Below are 13,864 nucleotides of genomic sequence, written 5' to 3'. Positions count from 1 at the left end.
GCAACCTAGAAAGCGAGTGAATATCAAACGAGGGCCGAAAGCCTGACTTTCAAAGTCTCGATGCGGCTCGGGAGATTCTGAACATGAGTTGTATGCCACTCTTTCAGGGCCGCCTTAATCATCTTAAACTTTTCCTTGAGCACATAACCACCCCATCCATCAACCTGAAACGATTTCCACTTATCTCTAACAAACATGTTGTAACCAGGTATATCATTCCAGCACTTAAGCATTCTCGATGGTCGAGGTCCCCAATCTTCCTCATTCGCAGACAGGACCAGGGGGCAATGGTCGGATAGCCCCCTCAACCTGGCCACTTGCTTGCAATTAGGCCAAGCCAGACACCACTCCTCAGAGAGAAGAAACCTATCAAGACGGCTCATCGAAAGACCATCCCCTTTGAACCAGGTAAAATTACGGCCAATTAAAGGAAGATCAATCAAACTGTTATCGTCAATAAAACGATTAAAAGGAATATGATCCGAGAAACGGTACCCATCCCTAGCCGACCGTCTTTCATCAATGTGTTTGACCGCGTTAAAATCCCCACACACGCACACCCGCTTTCCCACCAACGAGTGGAGTCGCACCGATATAGAATCCCACAGCCCTTGCTTAGCCCCATCATCACAAGGCGCATAAACATTTTCCACGAGAAACTCTTCCCCTGTCTTGGAAAACCGGCCATGGCACCACAGAACATGCTCACGACTTTGTGTTGACAACACCTCCACCTCAGAAGAGTTCCACAACGTTAGGAGTCCCCCTGATGCCCCAACCGAAGGGCGGTAAGAAAATTCGTGAGGGGAGCTACCCTAGAGAGTCGTGCCAAGAAAAATGTCGCAAATTTGCAACTTCGTCTCTTGGATGCAAAGAATAAAGGGTTTCAGATCCCCCACCAACTTTCGCACCTCCTTCCTCTTCTTTTCAAGGCCCCCCAAACCTCTAACATTCCATGAAATAATCTTCATCAGAAACACTTCACCCCCCTCCCACTACCAGATAACTGGGAAACTAGCACTTATTATCAATTTGAGACCCCCCCCACCCCAGACTTCTGCCCTGAATTCTCTTTCTTTCCTTTACTTGCCCGAGAGAGGATATTCACTACAAGAAAATAAGTACTTTGCGACGGTTAAAATTGCACTTTGCGACAGTTCAAAGTGTCACAATTGCACATCTGCGACGATTGTCCAACCGTTGCTGATTTCTGTGTCGCTAGAGAACTCTGCGACAGTTTTGAAAACCGTCGTAACAACCGTTGCAGTTGTTTTTGCAACAGTTCCAAACTGTTGCTATGATTTTTCCTAAATAACAGTAAATTTAATAACAGAGGTTGCAACGGTTACAAAACCGTCGCAAACTTGTTTTTTTAAATAATAATTTAACATTTTTTATTCATTTAAATCTTATTAAATAAGCATTACAATATCCATACATGAGTAAGAAAATTAAAATGCAGAGTATATGAATAACTTAATCTCATTCATATAATTACAACATCCATACATCAAAAATTCAATTCAAGTACTTGAAACTCCAAAGAAAAAACTAATGTAGTAGCTCAAACATTCAAAAACTAAAACATAAACATTAGTAGAGTGGCTAAACATACAAAACATTACATAATGTCTAAATATTCCCTAGTATGTGATATTGCTTCATCTGATCCTTAATTAGTGCCAGCTAGACTCACTTAAGAAGGAATGCCTAACATCTCTTGGCAATTCTATGTTGCCTGAAAAAACATATAAGACAATGATTAGCAATATCCAAGTACTCATTAACACTCAACTAAAAAGCAGTGACAATCTTCAAAATGAACTTATTCAACAAATCAACAAATAATCATATATTGATTGATCAACCACCTATAATCATGTTTCAGTATTCAAAACTATAATCATGTTTCAGATTCAGTCATTTCAACTATTTTTTCACATCATTACATACATAATTAGTTAAAATATCAGAGTCTAGAGTAGAGAGAAAATGGAGAAAGTGATCGACTTACACAAATAGGGCTGATAAATGCTAATTTCTTTCACCATGTACCTAAGCATCAGTTGAAAGAAACAATCAAAGAGGTTTGATGGTGTTTTATGAGAATGACCTTGTTTAATTAAAGATTAAAAAAAACAATAAAGATAAGAAAAAGAAAGTACCAAATTCCAATATACCAATATAACTATACCTATGAATCTAAGAAAAAAATTAAATACACCAACTTAATAGACTCCAAACCAAAGAAATTCACCTAGCTACAACATATGCAAATGATTGTATTAATAGTAAAAAACCTACCAATACACTGATTCTAAAAGATTCAACTATACTAATCTAGCATAAAGCAAGGCACATTTTGGTACAATTGTTGAAATTCTATAGCATGTTTATACTACTTCATATCTAAAAGTATAATCAATACCATTTTACCCACCATGAGAAAATTTGCATCTATATAATATAATAAGAAGATTCAAAAGGACAATCCAGTTGATAGTATCAATGCCTCTGCAGCCGCTTGAGTAGTGATATAAGACATTAGTAGGTTTCTACAAATAGTAATATAATTAGCTTTAAAACTTAAATATTGGGCTCATGGATGACAAATCATAACTTAGTAGGTTTCTACAAATAGTAATATAATTATGAACTATAAAGAGAAAGTCTACAAGGCCCGTGTCAATCTTAGTGTTATTCATATGCATTCATCTCTACAAATAATTTTATATTCAGTTATAGTATTAAGATTATTCATAAGCATTCATTTTCAAAACCTTCATGCAACAACTACAGGATGCATCTATAATAATCACTGGATTCCAATTTATAATTTGCAAATACATTACAAATCCAGTTAACAAGCCATCTATAATCCATGTCTAGAAAGAAACCCCAATTTTGAAGCATTCATGAATCTTGAATTAAACATGAACATATTGTAAAAATTAATGAATACATGTAAATATAGTTTTTTGTCAATAAGCAAAACAATCGGAAATAAAACAATTATTATAGATGGTAAAATCATGATATACATGAATATGACAAGTAACCTTACCACCAGTAGAGATGGTTTCACCAACAAACACATTTATCTTATGCTTCAAGCTGTTTCAATTCCAAACAACAAAATATTAGATTTGTGTTCAGACTTCAAAAATATAATTGCAAAACAACCAGAAATGCAGTGGCATACTCTAATTATGCAGAAGCACACAAACCAAAAAATAATGCAGCACCAAGAATAGTATGTGATGAATAATTTGCAAATATACACAATTAGCCGTCAAGTAGTATAAAAATCGTTCTTTCCACAGGGATTGTTGTAATTCAAACACAAGTTGAATACATATTTAAACACATAAATTTAAATGTAAAAAGGGGGGAAATTTGTTTGGTTCAAGTTTGATCATAAACTGACAAAATAACTTAGGTTTCAAATCAAATGAAGAAAAGCGATTGATCCTTTTGGTTCATCTAATTACTACTTCTCTTGGTAATTTCATGTATGATTACAAATTTACTCAATTTAGTTTCACGATTAGATTAAATCAAAAATGATTATGCCCAATGTCTTGGTAACATAATCCTCTCCCTTGATCAATGATCAATTGAGGATTACAAACTTTAATCTATAAAATCTCAATTAACAATCCGAAATGTCTTAAGTGAAAGTTAATCGATCAATTATTCCTAGATCGATGATTCATTCCTATCGTCATAGTAAAATAAATCATTGAATTCATCATATAAGTAGCTAATTCATATAAAGCATTAAGCATAAGGAATAATCAAAGAAACTAACTTCGTAATTCATATATCAATTCAAATGAGAATCACATGGTTCAAGAGAAATAGAAATCAGAATCCCCTAAGGACCAATCATGGGAATTTAGTTACACATAGTATAAGAAAACATTACAATCAAAGAAATGAGAGAAAGCATGTTTACAAGATGATCTTGATGTGTTTCCACACTTCAATCCTTGCCTCCAAGCTCCTAGATCTTCAAAAGTTGTTCAATTTGATGTTTCCAATGTCAATTTTCGATCCCCCATCTCAGATCTGCGTTTTCCTTTTATAACCGGAGTCAATAAATGAGAATTTCGCCTCAGGCACAAGCATTTTCGCCGAAGGCACAAAATTTTCGCCTGAGGCGCCAACATTTTCGCCCCAGGCGAACAGGCAAACAGAGAGGTACTTTTTCTGGTGAAATTTTCGCCTGAGGCACAGGATTTTTCGCCTCAGGCGAACAAGCAAACAGAGAGGTGTTTTTCAACTGGGAATATTCGCCTGAGGCACAGGAATTTTCGCCTCAGGCACAAAATTTTTGCCTGAGGCACCAACATTTTCGCCCGAAGCGAAAAAAAGCAGAATATTAGCTATTTTCTTCATTCTTCAGCTATTTTCATCCTTTGCAAATATCTTCAAACTAGTGCATTATTCTTCCATGAAATGAGTTACAATTCTTCTAAAAAGACTTGAAATTGGTCTTATTTTCATGTAATGACGCATGTCATCAGTATGGAAGAAAATTAATCACAATAGTGCATCATGTCGCCATACATACTATTGGCTCCGACAACCACTCAGAGCAAACAAGGACTCCCTTTTGATCTTCCGTTCCATCACTTCCCCAAGAAGGTTTTCACACTCTTTATCACTGTCGCCGCATCTGTGTCACCATTTTCGAACACTATCTGATTTCGATGTTGCCATAGAGCCCAAATGACTGCTCCCCAAATCATCACCAAGGCTTGCCTCATCTTTTTTCAGCCGGCAACACAAACATAAGAATTAAAAAGGGACAGAAAATTATGAGGGAACTGCAGACATACCAATCAAACACACTGAGCCAAACACAGATTGAAAAATCGCAGTACAGCAGTAAATGAATCGAAGTTTCAGCACAGTTTCCACAAAAAGCACAAGCTTGATCGTCGTCCGCCTTCTATATAAATTGACTTTGGTCGGAATTCTATCGTGTAGAAGCTTCCACAACAAAGCTGGGACTTTAGAGGGTGTTGGGCACTTCTATATCGCTTTAAACACTACGGCCTCCTCCGGCCATATAGCAGGTGTCGTTACCATCATACTCGACATCAGATTAATATCAAAAGCATGAAAAAATCAATTGTAATATAGAATCACTTTCAAAAAAAGACAACTTAGAATTTCATTTGTGTGTGTAAGAAATTCAGGAACATTCAACATTACTAAATGGCCAAGATCCATACTGAGTTGTAACCTAATGTGACAAAATCAAAATTAAAACCCCTCCTCTTCCATGACAAACAACACCACAAGCAATTTCTTGATATTGGTAAGTGATTCCCATTAAGGAAGAGAAAGGAACGCACCTGACCCTGAGTGATGGTAGTCGACTGCGAGAGGTGAGGAGCAAGTGGCAGTGAGGGAAAGTTTCGGCGGTGGTGGTATGACACTTACAAGGACACCACATCTGAGTAGTGAAAGATAAGCTTCATTGTTGGAAACAGAACGAGAGAACGAACGAACAATGAATCTTGCCGGAGACAGAATGATGGAGCGATGGGGATTTAGGGATTTGGAGGGATTGGAACAGGTGAGTGATTGGAATGGTGAAGAGGAAACTTCGTCATTTGAGAAATTTGGAGAACGGTTCTTTGATTTTGAATCTAGAGTGATTGGAGCGATTAGGGTTAGAGATTTTTTTTTTTTTATAACAAAGAGGGAAGTGTGAGAGTGGTTCTGTATTCCTAAAATTCATTTAGCTGAGTAAGCTGGTTCATTTTAAGATGTAAAAGTTGCGACGGTTTCCTAAACTGTTGCATACACTATCGCAAAAACCGGAAAAAATACACATTGCAACGGTTTTGGCTGAATGGTCGCAAGTCTAGTGTCGCAAAGTTTTGATTTTCTTGTAGTGATTGAACATATTCACATTATCTCCCTTAAACTTGACCCCAATAGCTTTCCCTATCCCCACACATCATCCACCGCCAATTGGTCATTGTCGTGAATAGCCACCCAATTCTGCCAGTCGTTGTTGACAGAACCTGACGAAGATGAATCACCAGAGGAGGCTTGGCGGCTCATAGTGCAAGATCGATTGACTCCGTCTCCGCCCCTGCGTTGACGGACGCTCTTCTTTAAGACTTTTAGAACCACACAACGATCTTTGCTTGGCATCCTAACAACTTTTTTGAGACTATGGACTGGATGACGAAGCAACCCTCCTGCTCTCCTCCTCCTCGGATCCTGCTCCCCATTCTTCTTAAGACTCGGCCCAAGATGGTTCCCCTTTCTACTTTTCTTACTTGCTGAAAAAATTACTCCTGCATCCTCGTGATTCTGGTCCTGTAACCATTCCAAACTCCAAGGCCCCGACATTACAGAGCGTCTCGCCTCCGGAGGACAGGAATTAGTTCGCTTACTAAGTAGCAGCCGAGGAATTGGATGAGTTTGAGCTTCCTGATCGGACACTTTATGAGCGTCCATCCTCAAGTTAGAAATGTTGTTCTCGACTCCCTTTGAACCTGAATTACCAACTGACTCCTCTAAGGACTCTTCATCCAGCATTCCTTGGAAAACATCTCGATCCTCATCCTCCAAATCTTCCTTAAATTTATTAGCGAGTAAGTCAACATTGCGTTGGATTTCCGGATCCACTAGTCCCTCACAACATTCAGCTTGGGAAGCCTCTGACTCACTTTCCTCCTCAAAAAGACAGGCATCCTCTCCCATAGCGTACCCCCACTCTTCCACAATCTTAATCACCACAGGAGTTCCATTCACCAGGACACTCTCACTTCTTTTGATTATATCTAAATCAGGTGTAGCTATCAGAACCCGCGCGAAATCGAGCCTACCTTTTTCAACATAATCATTATCTGTTCGAAGGAAACTTCCACAGTACAAAACACATAGTTTGAAGAATTGTTCATTCCAAGCATGGATAGGGATACCGTACAGACGTACCCACGCACCTCTCCGATAAGACAACTCTTCCTTATCCCAGCGCGTCCAAATCGAAAAAACAAGTTGGAAGAACTCCTTAGCATTATTCAACGTTGTCATAGCATCGACATCCTCCATACTTCGCACAAAAACCCTGTCGGCACCCATAGGGATGAGGACCAAGTCCTTAAATCCCGCATCCAATATTCTGTTCTGCACCACAGATATCGCCTCGCCATTGATGACTGTAGCCACTACACAATTACGAGCCCACTTCACGTCATCTGACTTAGTTTGATAGCTTCGCATGAAAACTCTACAATTCTTAGCAAAATCAGCTGACTGTTCCAACCCTTTAGAGTTTATCTCACCCTCCTCTTTTTGGGATTGTTTATGGGATAACTTCTCCTTCTGTACCCCTAGCTTGACTACTATGTCCCCCACCCGCACTCCTTCCGTAGGTTCACTACCATCTTTCACCACACTTGGGACATTAACACCATTATGATGTGTCTTTTTCCCCGGATCCTTAGTACTTTCCTCACGATAAGTGGGTACTACCGGGGTCATTGAATTATGCTTCCCATCATTCGACACACCAACGTCCACTCCCTTATTCAGGCCATCCTTTTGTTTATTCGGTCTTCTTCGCGCCCCATCATCGTTACGTTCAAACTTAGCCACACTAGCTCTAACGCGAAAATGACCGAACCAGACAGCGTTTAAGGCACTCGTCATTTTTGTTATATTTCTAACATTAGAGAACTTGACGAAGCCGTAGGGTTGACCGAATATATTTCTTTTTTTGGCAACGTACACATCTTCCAGCATACCGCAAACTTCAAATCCCTTCCTAAGATAAAAATTCGACATTTGTGCTGGAAAATTTGTAAAATAAAAAGATACGTACCGTTTGAGGTTAGATCCCAAAACAACACCTTCACCATTTTGGTGATGCACAATATTGCCAATTCCATGTTGTTTTTTTGGATTCACTAAACCCCTATTAACACCTTCGTTGCCTTGGCCTAATTCCTTCATTAGTGAAGAACCTCCTTTGCCAAAATCCTGTCGGTTACCACCCTCCTGCTTGCTTCCTTTCCTGCCTCCATCACCATTTTTCACCAATTCTCCATTATCAAGACCAAGCCTGCGATCGCACCGCCTGCCATCACGCTCCTCCACCCTGCACTCACTATTCCAGCCATCACGTGATGCTCTTCTTTCCTCCCTAGCCTCCGTTCTCCATCGCCGCTGCTGCCGCCCTTGTTCCGATGCAGACCGCGATCGGAATTGTTGATGATCGAACATGGATCGTGCAAAACTCCTCTCCCCTGATCGATGATGTTCGCCTTGCTCTCTGGTGTACCGTGATCTGCTTCTCCCTTCATAAGAACGATCGCGTGCGTTGTAGCTTCTGAAACGGTGATGTTGTTTGTACAAATCAACGTGTCCAGGCTTAGAGATCTCTCTGTCATGGTGGTATCTGGTTTGCTTATGTCTATCAGTCCATCCTTGATCATGTCGTGACTCTTTCCTACGTCGCCGTCTCGCCTCAATCCAATCTCCACTATCAGCCGAGACACCCCCCGTTTCTGCCTTACTTCCGGTGAAGGCGATGATCGGAACGGCCGCCCTAGGCTTGCCCTAGGTGCAGCGCCTCTCTCTCTCTCTACCTCTCTCTCATAAATGTAACGACCCAATTTTCAAATTATTAGTTTTTGTGTGTTAAAATATTTTATTAACGTGGCATTTTAATTAAGTTAATAACTTGAGTTATTTATCGAGTACTTTAGTTATTAAGCGAGTAGTGAGAGTTAACGTGTTATTGGGCCAAGCCAATTGGGCTTGAGGCCCAATGGGCCTTGTGTGTGTGTGAGGGGCGCCCATTAGGGGCCAAGCTTAGAGAGAGAATTCATTTTTCTCATTGTTCTTGTGGAGTTCTTGAGAGGAGGGAGAGCACAAGAAGCTAGGGCAAAGGGAAAAGTGAAGGGATTCAAGATCTTTCGTCGAGTTTTCTTCGAATCCAGGTATGAGAGTAGGTTCCATAATCGTGGGTGACTCGAGGAAGGGGAGAATGTCGATTTCTCCTCACCCGAACTTCCTCCACCCCATTTTCGTTTTAGCTTGGAATGGATTTTCTTGATGGAAATTGTTCCTAAGGTTCTTAATATGCTTAACATGTTTTTAACATGATGAATGAACAAATATAATGGGATTTATAACATGAAAAATGGGATTTTTGGGTGATTTGGTGTAGAAAACGCAGGTTTTGAACTGTCCTGACAGAAGGCACTCGCTAGGCCTTCGCTCAGCGAACGTGTGGCGAACAGCTCGCCACGAGCAGGTGATCCACTCGCTGATGCTCGCTACTGCTCGCTAAGAGTCAGTATTTCTCTGGTAGTGTTCGCTGATGCTCGCTACCTTTCGCTTAGCGAATAGTACTGGAACTGCAACTTTTTGTTGATGTTTGTAAGTGTAATTAGGCACTTATAACATGGTTTAATGGTATTCTTACATGATTGATGATGCTTGTTGATGCTTATAATGCTCATTGCTAATCGTTAAATGATTGTTAATCGTGTATGAAGTATAAATGAAGAATATTAAGGTTTTGTTAAATCTTAATGATGAAGTATGTTGGATAGTGTTCCACATAGTAAATGAAGAGCTTTATGCTAAATAATTGTGAGTGAATTCATGAAAAACATATACATGCATTCATGAATTAAATAGGATATTGGATATTCCAATAAAGAAGTATATCGGATTATATTTATCCGATAAAGAAGGATATTAGAGGTGAGATACTCTAATAAAGAAGATGGTACCACATGCATTAGAAATGTCTAGGGTGACATTCATGAAGTTGAAGCATTAGAGTCGCATTAGGCTATGTGTGCATTTTATGATAAATGATATGTGACACATGTTTGGCTAATTGTGATAATTAATAATTGATTGTTTGAGTATTCGATTATGCGTTTAAGAACTTCTAATTGGATGATAGATGTGGATATATATATATATATATATATATATATATATATATATATATATATATATATATATATATATATATATATATATATATATATATATATATATATATATATAATTGTGATGTATGCTTATGTTATGAAGGAGTGTTAAGTACCGTTTTACTTACACTTATATTTTGATTATGTGATCTAACTCTCATGCTTTGTGTTATGTGCTGGACCGTTGGGGGTTCAGATTCTCAGGTTGAGGATCCCGATCAGAGTTAGAGGGCTTGCTCGTGCTTGTGATTAGTGCGCTTTTTGGTGAGGAGTTTAGCTTAGACTACTCCTTAGATATATTTTGTATATCTTTTTGATGGGTTGTATAGAATTGCTCTGATTAGGTATTTACCGTGTCGGGTTATTCGATTGAATTGTATTAAGCTCATGATGGCATATTTGACCTTGCTAATCCTTACTCTTTTGTTGTAAACATAATATCCTTGTTGTTGATATGGCCTAGAGCCTAGGGATATTATGTGAACAATTTGGTTATTATATGACATGCACTATGATAAATATTTGCTTTTAATTTCCGCTGTGCTAGCATGACGTGTTTATGCCGTGATTTTGTATTATTAACATGTGACGCCTAAATTACTTAAGTGTTTTATTTATTTATATACAAATAAATTCGTTTAAGGGGTTTGGGTGTTACAATAGTGGTATCAGAGCAAGGTCGGTTCATGTGGAACCAATTAGGATTAGTTGCCCATATATTCAACTTGTGTAGAGATAACACTGTTGATATTACCTTTCTAAGTCTGTTCTTGGATTGGTTGGTTGTTCAGGATCATGGCTGGAAGAGGTAATGGAAGGGGTCACAATCAAATGGCAGATGCGATAGCTACTTTGACCAACATTGTGGCTAGAGATCATCAACCCGGGAGGGAAGATGAGATGAGGTTGGAGCGGTTCATGAAGCATAATCCGAAGCTTTTCATTGGAGGCTATGCTCCGGAAGCTGCTTGTAACGACCCGATTTTTAGTAAATCGATATTTTATATATTTGCATATATTTTGGGTTAGTGTTGAATATTTATTTACGCGACGCATAATTATTTATCGCGAACATAAGTTTGTGAGCGAAACCTTTGCCATGTTAGTGGGCTTGGGGCGTGTGATAGAGCTTAATGGGCCTAAGCCATTGGGCTTGGTTCATGACCATTGGAGAGTAGTATAAGTAGCAAGTCAAAACCATGAATAGTCTCACAATTCATTTTCTTTGAGTTTTGAGTGAGCAAGAGCAAAGCTAAGCTAGGGTTTTGGCTAGGAGAGCAAGGAGAAGAACACGAGCAAGGAGAAGAGATTTAGAGGCCAAGAATCATCATTCAATCTAAGGTGAGAGTGGTTAAGCATAAGCTTGGGTGATCCAAGAGAGGGGAGGTGTCTAGCCTCCATTCCCAAACTCTCTCACCCAATTTCTTTGGGGTTTTGGTGAAATTTCTTTATCATAAACATGTCTTTTCATCTTAGTATGCTTAATGAACATCTAGGAGGGAATATGTATATGTTTGATGATGGTTTTGCATGTTTATGCAACTTTGCTTATTTTGCAAGAAATTGGCATGATTTTGATTGTTTGATGTATTTGGATGTTTGGAAGGGATGATTAATGTTCCTTGATACCATATATGTTTGAAATTGCTGTTTATAAGAATTTATAACATGTTTGAATGAATTTTTGAGTTGATTCTAAGTTAAACCGCCTTAGAAAACTCAAGAACAGATATTTTCTGGTGTGGTTCGCTACCTGCTCGCTACAGCGAACATGCTCGCTACCAGCTCGCTACCTGTTCGCCATGTACCTGTAATCCTCTGATGTAGTTCGCTACGGGTTCGCTACGTCTTCGCTTAGCGAACAGCTCTGTGACAGCAATTTTTGTTAATGTTTGTAAAGTGTGTGTATCCATGTATTTGGTTTCGTTTTGGTTTGGAATTATTATATGTTTAATAATTGTGTTGTGTAATGGCATTTATATAAAATGTCAAAGAAGTATATGTATTTTTGTATATCGGGCTGTCCGATAAAGAAGAATATCAGTTTGTCTGATAAAGAAGTTTAATGGATTATGTTATCCATGTGGTGAGCGGTAGCTTCGTGCTAAGTGATTATCATATGTTTGGTAAATGCATGGCATTCATAAACTCATGCATTATTTAGGGATATCAGACTTGTCTGATAAAGAAGGATATTGGACTTGTCCAATAAAGAAGGATATCAATGGTAAGTTCCTTGATAAAGAAGATGGTACCACATGCATTAGTCGTGTCTAGGTTGGCATGACATTGAATGTTTGGCATTAGTCGCATTTGAGTAAATGTGCAATTATGTGTTATGTGTTATGTGAGTTCTTTGTGTTGTCCGAAACGACGTGAAACTATCTGGTTCTGTATTTGTGAGTATGTGTTATCTGGTGTATTACTTATTGAGGCATGTGTGTGAGTTAGTAATACGGGATAGGTTGAATATAGGTGCGTTTCTATATTCGTATGTATGTGATTATGTTTACTAACTCTCTACCTAATTGTTATGTGCTGGACCTTTGGGGGTTCAGGTATTCAGGTCGAGGTTTCGATCGAGCTTTAGCTGCAGATCGTTTTGGTGTGGAGCACTTTTGGTGAGGAGCTAGTGTAGGCTACCTTTGTATAGTTTTGTTAAGTTTAGTTTGGTTGTGATGTATATTAGTGCTCTGGTATTTGTAACATCGAGTCGGGGGATCGTTTGTATTCCGTCGTATATCGATGCGAACATCTTAACTTATGTTTTATGTTAATGAATTATCTTTGGAACTATTTTGTTCATTGCTTTGAAAATCCTTTATGTTATGTTTTCCGCTGCGACGTTTCGTGTCATGTGCACGATCGTTTTGAAAATGTTTTCCGTAGCGCTCCGGCTACTTATCTTTAAAAAGTTTTTAAGATCACGTTTTTAAGGGTAGTTAGTTCGGGGTGTTACAATAGTGGAATCAGAGCCTGGTTGGTTCATGTGAGCCATTAGGATTTTCTTTCTCTTGTATGAAGCATGTGTTGGGTACACTGTTAATACATTCTAACGTCGAGTTGTGATTCGTTCAGGAATCATGGCTGCTGCTAGGACCAACGCTCAGATTGCACAAACTTTGACTGCTTTGACTACATTGGTGGTAAGGGATAATGACCCGGGAAGGGATAGTGAGAAAAGATTGGAAAGGTTTATGTCGCATAAACCGACTCTGTTTACCGGAGGCTATAACCCGGAGGGGGCTATCAAGTGGTTAGACGAGGTTGAGATCATCTTTGAAGCAATGTGTTGTTCTGAGGAGAACAAGACTACTTTGGGAACTTATGCCCTTAGAGAGGAGGCAATCGTTTGGTGGAGGAATGTGAGACTCAGGATAGGAGTGGACGGTGTTGCCATCGTTTGGGAAACTTTCAAAAGGGAATTTTTAAGGAAGTACTTTCCGGCTGATGTGAAGAATAAGAAAGTGATCGAGTTCATGGAGCTCAAGCAAGGAAATTTATCGGTCGCCGAGTATACGGCTAAGTTTGAAGCTTTGTGTGTGTTTAGTCCACACTACAACACGGTGGAAGCCGAAGAGGATAAGTGTGTCAAGTTCGAGAGTGGACTTCGTCCGGATATCAAGCTTTTGATTGGATTTTCTGAAATCAGGGATTTTCCGACCCTTATGACCAAGGCAAGGATTTGTGATGAAGATAGCAAAGCCAAGACCAACTACTATAAGGTTCTGAATAATAGGAAAGGAAAAGGTTTGGATCGCGGTAAGCCGTATGAGAACAAGGGCAATGGAAATGGAAAGAAGAAGCAAGGAAGTGGAAGTTGTTACAAATGTGGAGAGCGGGGTCATATGTCATATGATTGCCCGAGGAAAAGCGAC

At 39.1% G+C, this 13,864-nt stretch overlaps 1 protein-coding gene and 1 long non-coding RNA gene across 2 annotated transcripts; both read right to left on the bottom strand.

Annotated features, from left to right (window-relative positions):
* Positions 1-1,506: 1,506 nt before the first annotated feature.
* Positions 1,507-2,565, bottom strand: LOC123882138. The gene is made up of 3 exons (XR_006799701.1): positions 2,441-2,565; positions 2,015-2,055; positions 1,507-1,738 (listed from the first exon to the last, which is right to left on the bottom strand). It is a non-coding gene; the product is annotated as an uncharacterized LOC123882138 (long non-coding RNA).
* Positions 2,566-5,964: 3,399 nt separating this feature from the next.
* On the bottom strand, positions 5,965-8,256 carry LOC123922499. Its single transcript, XM_045975215.1, has one exon. It carries the CDS (start codon positions 8,254-8,256, stop codon positions 5,965-5,967), a length of 2,292 nt encoding a protein of 763 aa, XP_045831171.1.
* Between the last annotated feature and the right edge of the window lie 5,608 nt (positions 8,257-13,864).

The sequence above is a fragment of the Trifolium pratense genome, linkage group LG4, assembly GCF_020283565.1.
Source record: "Trifolium pratense cultivar HEN17-A07 linkage group LG4, ARS_RC_1.1, whole genome shotgun sequence".
NCBI classification, from domain to species: domain Eukaryota; kingdom Viridiplantae; phylum Streptophyta; class Magnoliopsida; order Fabales; family Fabaceae; genus Trifolium; species Trifolium pratense.
Note: the sequence above shows the minus strand (reverse complement) of the source record. Positions and strands in the feature narration are given on the sequence as shown.